The sequence below is a fragment of the Schistocerca piceifrons genome, chromosome X (genome assembly GCF_021461385.2).
Source record: "Schistocerca piceifrons isolate TAMUIC-IGC-003096 chromosome X, iqSchPice1.1, whole genome shotgun sequence".
Taxonomy (NCBI): Eukaryota; Metazoa; Arthropoda; class Insecta; order Orthoptera; family Acrididae; genus Schistocerca; species Schistocerca piceifrons.
Window position 1 is genome coordinate 166,365,846 of NC_060149.1, and position 20,075 is coordinate 166,385,920.

Below are 20,075 nucleotides of genomic sequence, written 5' to 3' on the forward strand. Positions count from 1 at the left end.
TATCTCCACCTGTCATAAAATCCTCTGGTCATGATACAGAAACCAATCACCAACAGTACTTCCAATTTGACAACTACCAACCATTCCCCTTAAAAAGTCCCTCATGCATGTATGCCAAATCTGCTGTAGGAACGAGTTAGTGAAATACATTGATATCATAGTCTTACAGTCAGTTATCATGCCCAAATTTTACAACAAGAAATGTAAAGCCACTGTCCCGTGCTTCCCTCATGAGGATGTGAGAAGATAACTTGCTTTATTCATTTTCACCCAGTAATGTCTCACAGCATCCTATTCTGGAATAACCTGACTCTGAAGATGTAAACATTTGCGACAAAGAAGCATGTAAGTCAAATATATGGGGCCAACTCTAGAACCTCACAGACAATTCTTTAAACAGTTGGGATTACTGACAACTGCCTCACTGTACAGGGTAGTCCACAGGTGTGAAACAACAATTCTGAAACTAAAACGGGTGAATAAACAGAAAAGTTAAGTCAAGTAGTACAAGATGGGAGAGGGAAAACCCTGTGAGGCTATGTTACCAACCTTGCAGCCATTTTTGAAGTTGCCATTGTAAATGCAACTTGTAATTTCCAAATGGAGAGGGGTGGGGAGGGGGTCATGTGACACACACAGAATTACATGAGAAAAACAATGGTACTTTCGTCTGAGCATAGCTTTATTTATTCTCAAGTTATGGCTGATGTTTCTTCCTACAGGTGAAGCAAAGCTGATGGCAATAACACAAACCAAACTGAGATCTTCCTGATATCAGAAGAGGGGAGTACCCATATTATCACAGAGGACTTCAACCAATGCTGATCATAGACCACATATTACACAGTGTGTGGTGGTGAAACTGGTCACAAAATTCCATGAAACTGGTTCTGTTGCAGATAAACCAAAAGTTGAACAACTCAGAATGGCCACAAATGAAGCAAGGTCAACTGTTGGTCTGGCTTTTTTTTTTTCTTCCATTTTAACTAAACGAGTCCATAATGCAGTACTCACTGCATCTTGCAGCAAAACTGGGATCAGCTGAAAATCAACAATGAACGGTGGCCACACATAAATGGCACCCTTCAAAAAAGCAAATGTTAAAAATCTCATCTAGGACGATGTAGATCACTGAGTTCGCAGAATTTGAGATGAGCAAATTGGATGAAAACCATCATTTCCCCTACAATTTACTATTTATTGATGAAGCTAATTTTTATGTGATTGGAGAGGTAAATAAACAGAAATACAGATACTAATCAAGTGGTAGCTGTCACTGGATGGATCCATTGAGGGTAGTTGGTACATCAAAATTTATAGTTTGGAATGGAATATGGAGTTCTCATATTGCTGGGCACTTCTTCATACAGGGTACACTAACATCACCTCATTATCTGCAGCTGTTAGACAAAGATGTGCTTTCCAACTTTCTTTAAATACTATGGTGCACTAACTTATTACCAGCTAGCTGTCCAGGCATACGTGGATATCCAGTTTCCTCAGAGACTGATAGGTCACAGAGATTCAGTGGAGTGGCCATAATGTTCCCCAGATTTAAGTCCTTTGGATTTCTATCTGTAGGGATGTGTGAATGTAGTGCCTGTTATAAAGACCAGAAGCCTTTCACACCTCAAGGAGCAGTTTGTTCATACTTGTGTTCATATTCCACTACATGTGTTAGTTAAACCCCATGAGGAATAGTGAAGTGGATAACAACCTTATAACATGCCTAACACAGCCTGTAGCCTTTATGTGTTACCATTGGCATTTGCCTTATTCAGTACTAAATGTGACATACCCGAGAATTAAAAAAAGTTCTGCTCAAATGAGACACACCATTGCTTTTTTCAAGTAATTCTCTGTCTGCTTGATATGTCACATGACCCCCTTACCCCAAATGGCTGCTGTGTTGGTAACAATAGCTTCACAGGTTTTGTCCCCTCTTCCATCTCACACTACTTGACTTTAGATTATTGTTTACTCACTTCTCTTTGTTTTAGAATCGTGATTCCACACATATGGAGCATCCTGTACATTTATTCCCATATTAAGTTTGTCATTAACAATTTATCACAATTAGAAAATGATCGTAACATTCATAAATTAGAAGGAGAAATGACTTACACTCTACTTCACTCAGCCTCAGTGTGGCACAGAAAGCAGTGAGGTAGTCACCCATAGAAGTCTTAGACCCACTTACACAGTGGTGTAAAGAATATCATAACAGACAACAAAATTAACTTCTTACCCAAAATACTCCTCATCCTCCTCTTGATGATAACTTACCAGGAACACTTGCCCTGTACACTCGACTAACACATCCTACCACATTACAGTCATGGGTATACTACGTCAATGCAATGCCTTCAAAAGCTGTTTCAGTACCCACCCTGTTTGGAAACCCTGCACAACACTTAATACTCTGAACTATTTAGATGGAATCTGTTCCTCTTATATAATACCTCATCCCAATTCTCCCTCTTCCCCTATGTCATACTTCATCTGAAGTATCACCTGTCTCTTCTGTCTGTACCTCCTCCCCACCCCCATTTTCAGTTAACCTGAATAACCAGGCATAATCAGTGTCAATGATGCTTCCACTTGGACTGGATGCATTTGAATATCTGTGTGGTTATGGAGACTTGAGAATATAGACGGTGGTAGCTCCAAGGCAAGTAAGTATCTGTGCCACAGCAGACAATCTGAGCAGCGCTCTTAACATTGTTTGCAGATGATGCTATCATTTACCATCTTGTAAAGTCATCGGGTGATCAAAATCAACTGCAAAATAATTTAGACAAGATATCTGTATGGCACAAAAAGTGGTACTTTACTCTAAATGATAAAAAGTGCTAAGTTATCCACAAGAATACTAAAAGAAATCCACTAAATTTTGGTTACATGATAAATCACACAAATCAAAATGCTGTAAATTCAGCTAAATACTTAGGGATTACAATTATGAATAACTTCAATTGGAATGATCATGTAGATAATGTGGGTACAGCAAACGAAAGACAGAGATTTATTGGTAAAACACTCAGAAAATGCAACTGGCCAACTAAAGAGACTGCGTACACCATGCTTGTCTGCCCTCTTCTGGAGTATTGCTGTGGGGTGTTGGATCTGCATCATATGAGACTAATGGAGGACATCGAAAAAGTTCAAAGGAGGGCAGCTCATTTTGTATTATCACAAAATAGGAGAGAGAGAGTGTGCGCAACGGACATGATGTGTGAATTAGGGTGGAAGTCACTAGAACAAAGGCATTTTTCGTTGCGGTAGAATCTTCTGGTGAAATTTCAATCACCAACTTTCTCTTCCAAATGCAAAAATATTCTGATGGCACCCACCTACATAGTGAGAAATGATCACATGATAAAATACGAGAAATCAGAGCTCACACAGAAAGATTTAAGTGCTAGTTTTTCCAGCACGCTGTAAGAGAGTGGATCCATGGAGGGGTAGCTTGAAGGTGGTTTGATGAACCCTCTGCCATACACTTAACTGTGAATTGCAAATTAATCATGCATATTTAGATGAACATACTGTGTTAGGCTGTTATTGATCAGTTCTAGGTGAGTTGTCTTTCCTCGTGTTTTGTTTACTGGATTACTTTATACGAGGGTTGGAACTTAAATAGTGGCAACTATTTATTAACAACCGATACAAAATAGTTACATGTTTGCACCTGCTACTGTCCTTCAAAGTAGTCATCAGCATTGTGTAGAACTCGTTGCTAGCAATGTGGAAGGCATAGTATACCATTAGCACAGCCTGTTCTGTTGATGGTGCGAATGGAGCGGTCTACTGCCTGTCGAATCTCTGGAACAGTTCTGAAGCGAAAGCCACGAAGTGGTTTCTTCATCTTCGGAATCAAATCAAAGTCACAAGGACTTACATCCGGGGAGTATGGTGGATGGTACAGTACTTCCCAGTCCCATCGGCTGAACAGAGCAACCACAGCTTGCGCTGTATGCGCCTGCGCATTGTCAGTCAAAATGATGGGTGGGTTGCAAAGAAAGTGTCGCCGCTTCTTTCGCAAAGCTGGTCACAGGTGATGCTCCAAAACCGAACAGTAATACCGTGCACTGATGGTCTGCCATGGAGGAACGTAATGCGTTAGGATAACGCCATCGCAGTCGTACGTGAGAATCACCATAACTTTCACCATACTGGGGCTCTGATGCAATTTCGACTTTCACGGCGACCCATAATGACGTCATTTGTTGGATTGGCATTTCAGTTTTGGCTTGTGGGATGTGGCCCATGTCTCATCTAGTGTTGTAATACAGTGTAAGAAAGCCTCTCCTTCAAGCTCATAGCGCTCCAAGTGCGTCTGAGCAGCGTCGTAACGCATCCATTTCTGCATTTCTGTCAAGTCATGCAGAATCCATCGTGATGCAATTTTTTGCATGCCCATGCGTTCCTTCAGGATGTGAAGCACAGTCGTATGCACTAATCTGGTTTCGTGGGCGACCTCACGAATCATATAGTGTCGATCACTGTCCACTAATGCGACAACAGCAGCTTCAGAGAGGCTAGTATGGCCTGCCCGACGTGTGTCTGCCACTGTTTGCCAACCTTTGTTGAAGGCTTTTGCCCAATGTGTCACTGTTCTGTATGGCAATCCCGATTCCCTGCATGCCTGTTGAAGACCTTGATGACACTGTCATGCTGTATGGCCTCTGTCGCATTCAATCTTGATCCAACTCCGTTGTTCCTGTTTTGAAAACATAATGATACCGTTACATTAGACTGCTCGCTCACAAGTGACTGTGTTTCCTTTGATTGTGCGCATGCCGCTGACGTGGGATGGGCGAGTTCATTTGCTCGGAGGTAAGGTAGGTGTGTCACCAATGTGTGCTATCAGTTACAATAGTACATTCCATTGCATAGTGTCTCCACAGCAGTGTTGCCACTAGTTAAGTTCCAAGCTACGTATATAGGAGAGCAAAGAAGTTTTACGGAAAGCAATGCTGGAAAGAAGTTGTTCACTCATTATTCACTGGAAGATATAATGTAGTTACTAAAATATTGTGGGAGTGAAAATTCTTGATGGTAGCTACCCAAAAATGCAGCATCACTTTTTAAACAAAAATTCAGCGCGAAATCAGATATGATATGAGAAAGGACAGAAATAGCTATTTAAAATAGCAGAAATGAACATGTATGCCTTTAATAACTAGTTTCAGAAGAAAACAAACACACAATATATTTGACAAGCACAAAATGGACCTCAAGTTGAAATGACTATATTTTATGAAGCAATAAAGAAACTGTCCAGGATGCAACTTTCTAATTCACTTTAGAATTTCAAGTAGTATTACACTTTTAATCTTCAGAATAAAAATAAATACAAAGTATTTCAAAAAATGAATATTATAATACAAAAAATGTCAATTATTTAACAAAGTTCCTTATGCACACTGCAAACAATATTACACACATGAAAAAGCTCTTAGGTGGAGTCCGGCACATGTTCAAGAGAAATTGAGGATTTAAAGCTAATTATAATAGAAATACTATACAGAGAAGGAAAACATTAGCAACACTTTTGATGACATGGAGGATGCACATTAGTCATCCATCTTATACAGATAACTAATAGGCCACATAACTAGAGTACCAAACACAGTCTGAAGAAACTTTGATGTCACCATTCTCAAAATTTAATGTCTCACAGAGGCTCCTCATCCAGAAATGGGTTTTCAAATCATTAAGAAAATGTGACATTGGAGCAATGACTATGACTCTCCTGCCTGTGATGTACCTATATCAGTACACTGAAGAATGCAAATGTCAATGCAAGGCTTCCATTAGACCTCATCAGGATAGTGGGACATTCAGAACTGAAAGATGAGTCACATCACCTAAAATGTGCAAACAACAATGTAGAAAAGATGGATTGCTTCTTAATGTGTCATCTTTACACTAAGAAGCAATCTATCTTCTCCTACATTGTTGATATTCTTATCTAGAGTTTCCATTGTTTAAACTATGCAAACTTAGATGAAATTCTCAGATCCTGGGAAAATAAAAAAGTAAAATATCTTAATTGAACCCTTTCACTTCTCTGAAGGCAAACATAAACAACAAATGAAAGAGCTAAAAAGAACAAGTTTGAAAGTATGCCAGAATATCAGTTACAATATGACCAAAACAGTATATGATCAACACACTGAAAGGACAGCAGTACAAATTAACAATGAAGCCACAGAAACTGTTCATAAACGTCCAAATTTAGGGCAGTTGACAACAACAGCAGGATGAATAAGAAAACAAGACTGAAGCTTAATTGGAGTTTTTTGGTAAAGTAAATAAAGTTTTTAAAACTGTTACAATGAATTTTGACTGTTGTGGAAGATTTAATTATGACAGCAATGAAAATGAAATTGAAGTCAGTGGTATATGTAGCCAGGCGTATGCACCAAGGAATATGTTTGCTGAATTCCAAGAAACAAGAACAAATTGAGATGGAAAAAAGTCTAAAGGAGGTCTTTATTGAGAAGCTGATGCAAAATAATGATGATGATGATGACAATGGCAGCTATAATGTCTAACCACAACAGTAACAACTGCAGAATTGCTGCATTACCTAACTAATGTAATTAACTGTTACAACGAAGAAAACCATGTTCAACTGATCAAATAAGATCAAGTAGCTACGCATGAAACATTGTATATCATTCAAGATACGTTTAAAAATTCTTATAGATACAGAAACCACAAGACTAATAAAGTTAAGTCTGATGCCAACTATATCAGGGCAACATATTATGCCAATAAGTAAATTTAAACCATCAAATCATATGTCAGAGAGGTGACACCTTCACACAAGGTATAGGGGGCAGTCATCATCAGTCTACACAGGACTAATGAGCACTATAGGTATTTTGAGAGGAAGAACTGTGCGTCTCTTGAGTCTCATCAGCCCCAAGCAATTACCCACAGTCAGGAATGACTGCCTTGAATTTCATTATTGGCATGCACATGGCCAGTTCATCAGAGCATCAAACTGCATGTTTGAGAAAACATGCATGCAACTGCTATTGTAACACACAGTTGGCAGGTTTTGATATGAAGGTGTTAAATGTAATGTACATCAAATACACATACCTCCCCTCCCCAACATACTGCACTCAAGGGACAGTCACTACAGCCATGAATGAGAAGTAGCACACAAAAACATCTTAGCAATAAATATCCTTTGAGCAATGGAGGCGAGAAAGTTTTGTCGAGAATGAATCTTTTACTTTACAGTGGAGAGTGCACTGATTTGAAATGTCCTACCAGATTAAAACTTGCTGATTGTGCTTCGAACCTGGGACCTTTGCCTCCCATGTGTAAGTATTCTAATACACTAAGCTAGCCAAGCTTGACTCATAATCTGATCTCCCAGCCTCACTTCCATCAATACCAATTCTCCTACCTTCTAAACTTAACTGAAGATCTCCTGTATACCTTACAAGACAAGCACTTCTGCAAGAAAGGATACTGCACAGAAATGGATTAGTCACAGCCTAAGGGACTGTTTATAGAATGAGTCTTTCATTCTGCAGCATAATAAAGTATGCAGGAGAACTTTTGTGAAGTTTGAAAGATAGAAGAGGGGTACATGTGGAAGAAAATCAGTGGAAGGGGCTCATCAGTTTTCCATGGATAGCTCAATCACTAGAGCAACTGCCCATGAAATGCCAAGATTCAGAGTTTGAGTCCCAGTCCAGCACACTAATAATCTGCCATGAAGTTTCAAATCAGTGCATACTCCACTACAGAGTGAAAGAATCCTTCTGAAAACAATCCCCTAGGCTAGGGCTATGCCATTTTTTCGGAATATCCATTCTTCCAGAAGTGCTAATTCTACAAGGTATACAGGAAAACTTCTGTGAAATTTTAAAAGTAACAGAGGAGCACCAGCAGAAGCAAAGTGGTAAGCGCTGCTTATGAGTCATGCATGAATAGCTCAGTTGGTAGAGCATTTTTCACATGAAAGGCAAAGGTTCCAGTTTAAGTCTCTGGTCTGGACATGGTTTTAATCTGGTAGGAAATTTGAAGTATAGTCCAGTCTTCACAATAGCTATTCAACCTATTTACACGACCCATGCCTCCAAGCATGGCATCCTTTGATTATTTTGTGCTGTAGAACTTTACAGCTGCAAGGAGGAATAACACAAAAATAAGCTTTGTGATTGCTATCAATTCTCAAGACCATCATAACAGCATTTGGCACATGTTACACGGAAGTGGTGATGGTATCCTATTAAAATATTATTCTGTGCCTCTTGTATAACACCATTGTGGTGAAACCACTGTAACTATCCATTAATCATTCTCCTTTTCAAATGAGATATTTAAGTGGTGTACAGTAGATCGCTTCTTGTGCACACAGTGACTGTCACATGCATCAGTGTACTTGGCATACAGCACATATTACTATACAGAGCACTAAGTTACATTTTTTCATGCAGATTCTTGAGAGTGAAGGAGACTTGTGTATTTCTTACCCATTTTAACAACCTCTTGTGGCGTTTTGTGATGCTCTGCAGCATTACGTGGAATAGCTTCAAACATGGCCGATACTATTTTCAGATACCATTTGTCTAAGTCATTACGTCTGTCTGTACTCTTGAAAATAGTTTCTGCAGTCTGAGCAAACTCCTGTTTCAAACATTGAAAAATGAACATTACTCATTATAAATAAAGAATAAAACACAATGATAGCGAAGACAATTACATCAACAGTAAATACCATTCACAAAACTCATTAAATTTACAAAAGACAGATGCAACAGCTATTAGTAACCTTCACAAGCAACAGCCTCCAGTGCTACACAGAGAAATACACAGAACTAAACAGCAGCACATCAAAGGTTCCTTCTTCATGGAGGGAAGAGAAATTAGTTGTGGAAACATGAATGAGGGGAAAGATTATTAATCATATATAAGGAGGAGGAAGGTAGACGAGAACAATCAATAAGACCTGAACATTATCACAAATTCAGGAATTAAGAAATCTCTCTCTCTCTCTCTCTCTCTCTCACTCACTCACTCACTCATACAGACCTCATGACTGCTGATTACCAACTGTTCCTACAGTTATAATGAAGCATAACAGACAAGTTTTCATGAATCCTGAACACGTGATGGAAAATGTGCCATTGTAGCTGCAGTCATTTTCCAGTAAATGATTCCCAAAATGTCTTGAACAGCTGTATGAATATTGGGTCTAGTGGATGAGTGCACAAGGGGAGTACCTCGACATGTTAACTAATAGCATGTAAGTAGAATAAATATTTGTATTTTACTGATTCTGGGAGCTATACTACTAACACACGATTACACAGTGTTTGTAATGAAAAACCTTATAATGATCTGAAATGACATAACTGATACACATTTCTGTAGTTCCCAAACCTATTGGTTCTCAGTGCATTATATCACATTTTTTGGCAGCATCCTGAGTCAAAAAATTGGCCTCTCAAATGCACAGTTGATGCGCCTACATTAACTTAAAATAATAATTAAAAACATCTTAAATAAAAAAATAAAATTAAAAAAAACTGAACTGATTTATATTATTTTACTTTGTGTACCCATTAATGATCTGATGGACAGGGTGGGCATCAATCTGTGGCTGTTTGCTGATGATGCTGTGGGTACAGCGTATCAGCACTGAGCTGACTGTTGGAGGATATAAAATGACTTGAACAAAATTTCTAGTTGGTGTGATGAATGGTAGGGTAATCTAAATGTAGAAAAATGTACATTAATGCAGATGAGTAGGTAAAACAATCCTGTAATGGTAGAATACATCATTAGTAGTACATGTCTTGACACAGTCACATTGATTAACTAACTAGGAGTAATGTTGCAAGGCGACATGAAATGAATGAAGCATGAAAGAATGTTAGTAGGGAATGCGAATAGTCACCTTCAGTTTATTGGGAGAATTTTACTAGTGTGACCCATTCTCGAGTACTGCTTGAGTGTCCGAGATCCCCACCCGGTCGGATTAAAGGTAGACATTGACGCAATTCAGAGGCTGGCTGCTAGATTTCTTACTGGTATGTTAGATCAATATGTGAGTATTGCAGATATGTTTCATGAACTCAAATGCGAATCCCTGGAGGGAGAAACATTCTTTTTGTGAAATTATTTTAAGAAAATTTAGAAAACTGGCATTTGAAGTTTAATGCAGAACAATTCCACTGCCACCAATGTACATTCCACATAAGGACTATGGAGATAAGAGAAATTAGGGCTGGTATAGAGGCATATTGATAGTTGTTTTTCCCCTCACTCTATTTGTGAGTGGAATAGGAAAGAAAATGAATAGTAGTGGTACAAGGTACCCTCCCACATACACCACTGCTGCGGCTTGCAGAGTACATATGTAGATGTGGATCATCAATATAATTAAAGGGATGAATGAGCTTTTTGTTCACTACAAAACTTCTCAGATATTGAAATTAAATAGCTACCCATATTTCTGTCGATTAATTTTCTCGTATTATTTAGTTTTTATTACACTGAGTGATAAAAATCCAGCTTTGAACAAACAGAATGTTGCAGATGGAATTAATGTTCACTGAGCTTTCCAAATGAGCAACAGATATTATTCTTGTACTGACATAAAAGAAGAAAGTTTCATGCTGCCAAGTTTAATCCTTAATGTAATGTCACAAGACAACTAACAAGCAACCCCTTGAGCGTGAGGTCGCAAGAAGCTAATGACATTTATGGCACTTGACACCCCGCATATTGTGTACTGTGCAACCATAACATTGGCTGCTAATGGCAACAAGGGATGGGACTGGAGGTATTCAATGGTGAGCACAGCAAGAGGCTATAGACCGTAGTTGGACTGCTTAGTTGACGAGTAGCTCATAGTGCTAGTGGCATTGATACAAAGCACAGAAATGGCAATGATAAAAAAAGAAAACATTGCATACCTACAATAACAGTGGCTAAAGTTGACATTTCATCAGAACGGAACCCAAGGAATTTTGCAGAGTGAGAAAGAAGTGGCAGATGAAATATTAGCATTTATGAGTCGGTGGAATGTTTGCTGTCATATAAGCTCAACAGTGCGGACAATGTACATGAGGATTTCAATGACAATGATATGTGCTTAACAAATGAAACTGATATTGAAACAAGTGTTGAGTCATGTATTTCATCATTCTTGTTGGACAGGGAGCCACAAATCCCATCTCCAGTGAAACGTAGTAAAGGACAATCTTAGTTCACGGGGCACATACTAAACATAATTATGTACATGGAAGATCATCTGGAGTATAGTAAAAAAAAGAGATTTCAAATACGTCTACAGCAATATGAATGCGTAGCACATAAGAAAAACTATGGATATTCAAGGTAGGACACAGCACACTTGTTATAAAAGCTGGTGTTTGCACTGCTCAAGAATGCTTGATACAATTTATAGAATGTGCATGATAGTAACCTACTATGTTATTCACATCAAATTGTGCACAACATAGATTACAATAATTTCAAGGGAACCAGTGGATGTTTGCATAACTTCAAACAGTGGTACAGAATTGGAAGACATACAATAACAAAATTTCAAAAAAAGATTCAACTTGATGATGCATAGCAAACTGCAGAATAGGTCCCAAAATTTGCAAATCAGATAGACTTGTCCCATCGTTTAGTAAGGAATTTGTTTTTAACTCCAACGAATCAGGATTTGAAGAGAAAATGCATATGAAAGGAACCCTTGAAATCAGAGGCACCAAGAGAGTTATAGCAAGGTCAACTAATTTCAATGCCTTAATGCATTCATACACAATTATGCTGACTATTAATCTGGATGGTAAATTGACTGGGATGTTATTTATTTTCCTGTAAGAAGTTGGAGGTTCTCTGTCCCCGAGACCTTGCAAGAGCAGCAGGGAATATTTATGTCACAGCACGCAAGAGTCAGAAAATGGGTATAAGAGAACTACAACTATGGTATGAGCACTGCCTGCTTTTGGCCAATAGCTGGTCACAATAATTTGCTTTTGTTTGATTCCTGGTCTGCATATAAAAACCATACTCTGGTATAGCAAACTAGCCCTCCTGAAACGTGTGTAACATTGCAATCCATATTACCTGGAGCCACTAGACAAATTCAGTCTCTGGATTTTTTTTCTGTGGCTACAAAATGTATTATCATATTATCACATTATCTGCAGCTAAGGGATAGAAAATTTCACAATAACCTCTACCACAGACCGTTTCACTGTCAGTTACATGCCATCACATTCCACCAGTTGTTATCAGCCCGTTACACCAATATGATTCTATATGCAATCTTTAAAAGAGTGGATACCTAGCTGAATATCCTGCAGGGTTTGTAACTCCCAAGGAGTTCATCTTTAATCATGACAGTGTGAACCTTAGTGATCGTTGTGGCACATCATTTTTCATTCAGTGTTCATGATGCAGTTAATGGTTTGTTTTGAACTTTTCTTGAATGCCGACACTGTCCATTTTGTGAAATGTAATACATGCATCCTATAGATGGTTGGTATCTGTACTGTCTGGACACTCATTTTCTGCCACCCTCCTGATGCACATGATCAGTCATTAGCATCTAATATTTTACCTGTCACAATTGCTAACACAACACTTTCAAATGAGGTTACTAAAGATTGAATTGCGTAAGTGTCTTTAAAAAAAAAATTGTTTGATAACTGTACAATGTGATCTTCAGAAACTGGTTTCAAAATTTACTGCAAATTTCCTCTACATGTTTGAATGTGTGTAAAATAAAAACAATCTCTTTCAAAATATGTGTTAGGATTTCATATTTCACTAACCACCTATTTTTTCTTATACCAATATTTCTCATTGAATATGATGATCAATTACTTAAGTTCACTTTATGAGAAAATTTATTGTGAGGAATAAAGTACAGCTAAACAGCAACTTACTGTCAGTATTATTCGACTTTTGTGTTGGACAATCAATGAAGGGGCAGCTGATGAAAAATTGAAAGGGAGGTTTACACCAATACTATGGTTCACAGGTAACACAGCCTTCCTGAAAATCAGACTTACAAAGGCAAGTTGAAAAACTGTTTGGCCTAAGAGAGAATGAGTGAATGTTAGCTCAAAAATTTACACAGTTTTACAAAGTCCTTTTTATGCAACATAGCAAAAACTGTCGATAACATTTTCAGATGAGGATGAAAGCTGATCTTTTTTTCATTAATATCAATATCATATCTGTGCCAGACAGAGATATTTTTGCATTTTCCTTGTGCATGACCTGTAAGCAGGGATAGGCAGACTATAACACAAAAATCTGGTTACATTTTAGCAAACCAAACTGATGATGAGGTGAAAAAAGAAAAAAAAATATTGACTCATTAAACATCAAAATAAGGACAGAAGTGAAGATAGAATGCTGCTGCAAGGGGAAAAAGTTGACAGTAAAGAGCAGAAACAAAGATATCATTAACAGCTTGGTGGTGTAGAATTAAATTTTATTGAAAATCATTACAAAAAGATGAAGATTAGAAGACTAAAACATCTCGGACTTGTTAAGCTGCTGGAAAAATTATAGACTAGAAAAATCGTGTGGGAATGCAGACACACATTGATTATCATAAGACAGGAAGGTGGGGAGGACAGCCTCAAAGCAGTTGAACAGATGGCTTTCATGGATCCATTACACAGCAATCTGATGGGACTGTGCTGACATTTGTTTCATTAGAACATTGTGGGGTTGAAAAACCTTCTTGTATGCTTAGAAAATATGGAAAATTCTGAAGTGATAGATGTTCTGTGTCTCACGAAATACCACATAACCACAGAGATGGAGAAGTTAAATACCAGGGGTTATACACTAGCATATTTTCATTAAGAGCTAACATGGAAAAAGAAGGAGTTGCAACATATGTAAAAGTTAGACACAACGTCAAAAATATTGAAACAAATATAGTTTTTTGATGCTCAGAACTCGGAAGCATGTGTTTGTGAGTTGTTACTGCAGAATACTAATCTGATAATTTTAACAATCTACAGATTTCCTCTAGGAAACTTTCAGCTATTTATGAGAAATCTAGAAGCATTATCAAGTTAACTGTAAGACAGGAAGAAACTGTTACACATTTTTGGAGATTTTGATGTAGATTTCTGAAAAGATATAGACAGGAAAAATGAACTAGAATCATTATTTGGATGTTTAAATCTTATTTCAATAGTTAGTTTTCCATCTCATGTGCAGCATGATAGCTGGATACTGGCTGATAACAGTTTTATTGACAGTGCTCAGGTTGAAACAATTAATGTGTACTCATTTGTTAATGGGCTATCTGATCATGTTGCACAATTAATGGAAATAAACAATATAGCACATTACAGTCCTGAGGCAGGTTCATGTAAAGTAGTGAGGCTTATTAATGAGAACAGGGTACACTGTTTTAAGAATAAGTTAAAAGAGTTGATATGGGATGAGATACATGTAATAAAAGATGCTAATGCCACGTTCAATTCACTCTGTAGTAAATTTGTATCAACATGTGAAAGTCGCTTTCTTAAAAAGTTATCCAGAAGATCGATTTAAAAAAACAAGTATACCATGGATAACTAAGGGAATTAAAATATCATCTAAGAGGAAGAGAGAAATTTATATACAGACCAGAATAAGTTGAGATCTGACAGTACTTGCATACTACAAAAAAATACAGTAATATTTTAAAGAAAGTCATAAAAATATCAATAAGTATGTACATTCTGACAGAAATTGATAATGCTGAAAACAATATTAAAACTATATTGCATGTTGTGAAATGGGAGACAGGACAGCCAGTTAGTGTGCAACTTATCATAGCAATTACACTAATACACTCCTGGAAATTGAAATAAGAACACCGTGAATTCATTGTCCCAGGAAGGGGAAACTTTATTGACACATTCCTGGGGTCAGATACATCACATGATCACACTGACAGAACCACAGGCACATAGACACAGGCAACAGAGCATGCACAATGTCGGCACTAGTACAGTGTATATCCACCTTTCGCAGCAATGCAGGCTGCTATTCTCCCATGGAGACGATCGTAGAGATGCTGGATGTAGTCCTGTGGAATGGCTTGCCATGCCATTTCCACCTGGCGCCTCAGTTGGACCAGCATTCGTGCTGGACGTGCAGACCGCGTGAGACGACGCTTCATCCAGTCCCAAACATGCTAAATGGGGGACAGATCCGGAGATCTTGCTGGCCAGGGTAGTCGACTTACACCTTCTAGAGCACGTTGGGTGGCACGGGATACATGCGGACGTGCATTGTCCTGTTGGAACAGCAAGTTCCCTTGCCGGTCTAGGAATGGTAGAACGATGGGTTCGATGACGGTTTGGATGTACCGTGCACTATTCAGTGTCCCCTCGACGATCACCAGTGGTGTACGGCCAGTGTAGGAAATCGCTCCCCACACCATGATGCCGGGTGTTGGCCCTGTGTGCCTCGGTCGTATGCAGTCCTGATTGTGGCGCTCACCTGCACGGCGCCAAACACGCATACGACCATCATTGGCACCAAGGCAGAAGCGACTCTCATTGCTGAAGACGACACGTCTCCATTCGTCCCTCCATTCACGCCTGTCGTGACACCACTGGAGGCGGGCTGCACGATGTTGGGGTGTGAGCGGAAGACGGCCTAACGGTGTGCGGGACCGTAGCCCAGCTTCATGGAGACGGTTGCGAATGGTCCTCGCCGATACCCCAGGAGCAACAGTGTCCCTAATTTGCTGGGAAGTGGCGGTGCGGTCCCCTACGGCACTGCGTAGGATCCTACGGTCTTGGCGTGCATCCGTGCATCGCTGCGGTCCGGTCCCAGGTCGACGGGCACGTGCACCTTCCGCCGACCACTGGCGACAACATTGATGTACTGTGGAGACCTCACGCCCCACGTGTTGAGCAATTCGGCGGTACGTCCGCCCGGCCTCCCGCATGCCCACTATACGCCCTCGCTCAAAGTCCGTCAACTGCACATACGGTTCACGTCCACGCTGTCGCGGCATGCTACCACTGTTAAAGACTGCGATGGAGCTCCGTATGCCACGGCAAACTGGCTGACACTGACGGCGGCGGTGCACAAATGCTGCGCAGTTAGCGCCATTCGACGGCCAACACCGCAGTTCCTGGTGTGTCCGCTGTGCCGTGCGTGTGATCATTGCTTGTACAGCCCTCTCGCAGTGTCCGGAGCAAGTATGGTGGGTCTGAAACACCGGTGTCAATGTGTTCTTTTTTCCATTTCCAGGAGTGTAACAACATTGTGACTGATAATTCACTAGTTGTGAGTACTTTTAACAATAGTTTTTAAATTTGCCTTAAAAAGTAGGATTAAGTGGTTCAGATGAAGAAGCAAGAGAATATATTAAAAATGCAGCTTCACAAAACTAAGCAACTGAAAGTAACATCAACATCTTTTATTGATATTAACAGAATTATAAAAATTCAAAAGAAAACAAAAGCTCATGTGGTGTTGATGTAATTTCAAACAGAATTCTGAAAAGTTTTTCCACCTTAATAAGCAGTGTCCTGAATGATATATGTATTGCACTGCTGGCACAGGGATTTTTCCAGATGGGTTCAAGTATGCATTGTCAAATCTCTTAATAAGAAAGGTACCAAAACAGACTTAATTATCATCCAGTTTCCTTACTGACAAGTTTCCAGTATATTTGAAAGATTAATGTACTTGAGAGTATGCTCACATTTAAGTAGAAACAATTTACTCAGCCTATCCTCTTAACAAAAATTTAGGCTAGAGTTTTCACAAAGATGTTGAAGAATTTTACTATGTATGTTGTCTGGCAATGCGAATGTATCTCTCCATTGTTTTAAAGCATTTTTAGTCCTCAGGCTGTAAAGAAGGCATTGTAAGTTTCTAGTTTTTTGGACCTAAAGGCAGATTATTACATTCCATTAAGAGGTGGTGTAGTGTGAAATTCAGATGGGATTTATCAGATGTAGAATTTTCTGAGTAGTATATTACTAGAAGTTCAACATGTCCAAGGAACTGGTGTTAATTTCTCCCCTGTCACATATTCCTTCATTTCTGTTAAGGTATTAATGACCTCTGTTAAGGTATTAATGACCACTAATACTCTGCAATTTGGCCCATACTTGGGAAGGTGAGGTATGTACTTTCACAGAAGAAACATTTGGATCCCAACATTTTCTCTTTCATTGTTTACTAGGTGACACTTTTGTCCATAATATTTTGAATGAAATTAAATTTTTGATAAAGAAGTGGTGCCTATGTCACTGTAGTGCTCTTTGCCAATATGGTATCAGTAATCTCTTTCGACCAGCAATCTGTTTGGACCACCATGGACAGGCTTCTTGTAGGAGTGCCAGAAAAGAAACATATTTTAGTGTCCACAGCTTGGATGATTGTTTCTGATGTGACTTGCTCTACTATGTCAATTTTCTTCACTGTATTTATTGTGATCTGCATTTAAGCAGTGAAGGTTTCCCATTTTTCTCTTTGTAGTGATAAATATGGCAAAACCTCATTGTTGTACATTTGGGACTGGTGCATTAATTGAGCAGTGGTCACTATTGCAAAGGCCATCATAAACACTCCACTGGATCAGAGGTACAAAGTTTGGACTGCACACTGTCAGGTCTATTGCAGAATAGGAGCCGTAGGTAGCAATGATGTGTTGGGCTTTCTGAACTGATGAGGCAAAGGCCAAGACTGAGATTAATCTCTCTATTAGTTCCCCTCTACTAATCATCATCTCATTGCCCCATGTGTGACTACAAGCATTAAAATCTCCTAATAAAATGAAAGCTGATACCTTAAGAGCTATGCGAACTACTTCATCTTCAATAATGTGAAACAAATCTCTTCTAGTGCCTGCTCTTTGCTTTCCATATTTTAAGAGACAGTGGGATGGAACAAAACAAGAAAACAATATATGGTAAACATGGGCTCTAAAAAGCATACCTGATTGGCTATGAGCAATTGTCCATCTTTGCTATTGTGAAACACATCTCTTCCACTGAAAAAGTGCTCATAGCTCTTGTTCTGCACCATGCTAGTTCCTCTTCAAATATGGAAAGCAAAGAGTTTGCAGTAAAAGAGAGTTTTTGACTGTCTCAAAGATGAAGTAGTGCTCGTAGCTCCTAAAGTATGCATTTTAGACGACATGTTTACTAGGCTTTTATTCAGCTTCGAATGATCATTCCTGTCATGTACAGGGTTATTACAAATGATTGAAGCGATTTCACAGCTCTGCAATAACTTTATCATTTGAGATATTTTCACAATGCTTTGCACACACATACAAAAACTCAAAAAGTTTTTTTAGGCATTCACAAATGTTCGATATGTGCCCCTTTAGTGATTCGGCAGACATCAAGCCGATAATCAAGTTCCTCCCACACTCGGTGCAGCATGTCCCCATCAATGAGTTCGAAAGCATCGTTGATGCGAGCTCGCAGTTCTGGCACGTTTCTTGGTAGAGGAGGTGGTTTAAACACTGAATCTTTCACATAACCCGACAGAAAGAAATCGCATGGGGTTAAGTCGGGAGAGCGTGGAGGCCATGACATGAATTGCTGGTCATGATCTCCACCACGACCGATCCATCGGTTTTCCAATCTCATGTTTAAGAAATGCCGAACATCATGATGGAAGTGCGGTGGAGCACCATCCTGTTGAAAGATGAAGTCGGCGCTGTCGGTCTCCAGTTGTGCCATGAGCCAATTTTCCAGCATGTCCAGATACACGTGTCCTGTAACGTTTTTTTCGCAGAAGAAAAAGGGGCCGTAAACTTTAAACCGTGAGATTGCACAAAACACGTTAACTTTTGGTGAATTGCGAATTTGCTGCACGAATGCGTGAGGATTCTCTACCGCCCAGATTCGCACATTGTGTCTGTTCACTTCACCATTAAGAAAAAATGTTGCTTCATCACCGAAAACAAGTTTCGCACTGAACGCATCCTCTTCCATGAGCTGTTGCAACCGCGCCGAAAATTCAAAGCATTTGACTTTGTCATCGGCTGTCAGGGCTTGTAGCAATTGTAAACGGTAAGGCTTCTGCTTTAGCCTTTTCCGTAAGATTTTCCAAACCGTCGGCTGTGGTACGTTTAGCTCCCTGCTTGCTTCATTCGTCGACTTCCGTGGGCTACGCGTGAAACTTGCCCGCACGCGTTCAACCATTTCTTCGCTCACTGCAGGCTGACCCGTTGATTTCCCCTTACAGAGGCATCCAGAAGCTTTAAACTGCGCATACCATCGCCAAATGGAGTTAGCAGTTGGTGGATCTTTGTTGAACTTCGTCCTGAAGTGTCGTTGCACTGTTATGACTGACTGATGTGAGTGCATTTCAAGCACGACATACGCTTTCTCGGCTCCTGTCGCCATTTTGTCTCACTGCGCTCTCGAGCGCTCTGGCGGCAGAAACCTGAAGTGTGGCTTCAGCCGAACAAAACTTTATGAGTTTTTCTACGTATCCGTAGTGTGTCGTGACCATATGTCAATGAATGGAGCTACAGTGAATTTATGAAATCGCTTCAATCATTTGTAATAGCCCTGTACTTACACATTGACCAATCCTCCTAGGACACATAGTACAGAGTATGACCGAGTACATGAACACCTTATAACAAATTCCCTGAGGATCCAATGTGCAGATATACACTTAAGGACAAACAAATTACAACAAGTGAAACAAATACTAGCAAAGAGATAGAGGGGCTGGCCAGTACTTACCTCAGCTCAGTACAGCCGATAGATACACAAAAAACGGAACCGAAAATTTACGTTCCTAGCTTTCGGAACAAATGTTCCTTCATCAGGGAGGAGAGAGGGGAAAGAAAGGGAAGAAGGGAAATGGATTCAGTTACTCACAACCCAGGTTATGAAGCAACAGGGAAAGGAAAACAGGCAGGGTAGCAAGGACGGAGGTATGGTTGTCAGAGGGAAGCCAAAGATATAAAGAATATGTACTCCCAGAGTTCATTGGCACTAATGACAGGCCTGGAATGCTCTAACACTTTTAAATATCCCTGCACAAAGGAATCCATTGACTTCAAGTCA

At 39.5% G+C, this 20,075-nt stretch overlaps 1 protein-coding gene across 3 annotated transcripts in view; it reads right to left on the minus strand.

Moving 5' to 3' along the window:
• Positions 1-20,075, minus strand: part of LOC124721341 (exocyst complex component 1) — a 274,341-nt gene that overhangs the window by 15,967 nt on the left and 238,299 nt on the right. For all 3 annotated transcript variants that reach the window (XM_047246261.1, XM_047246259.1, XM_047246260.1), the window contains one exon: positions 8,508-8,661. In XM_047246261.1, the coding sequence (XP_047102217.1) occupies positions 8,508-8,661 (154 nt within the window). The remainder of the gene's footprint in view (positions 1-8,507; positions 8,662-20,075) is intronic.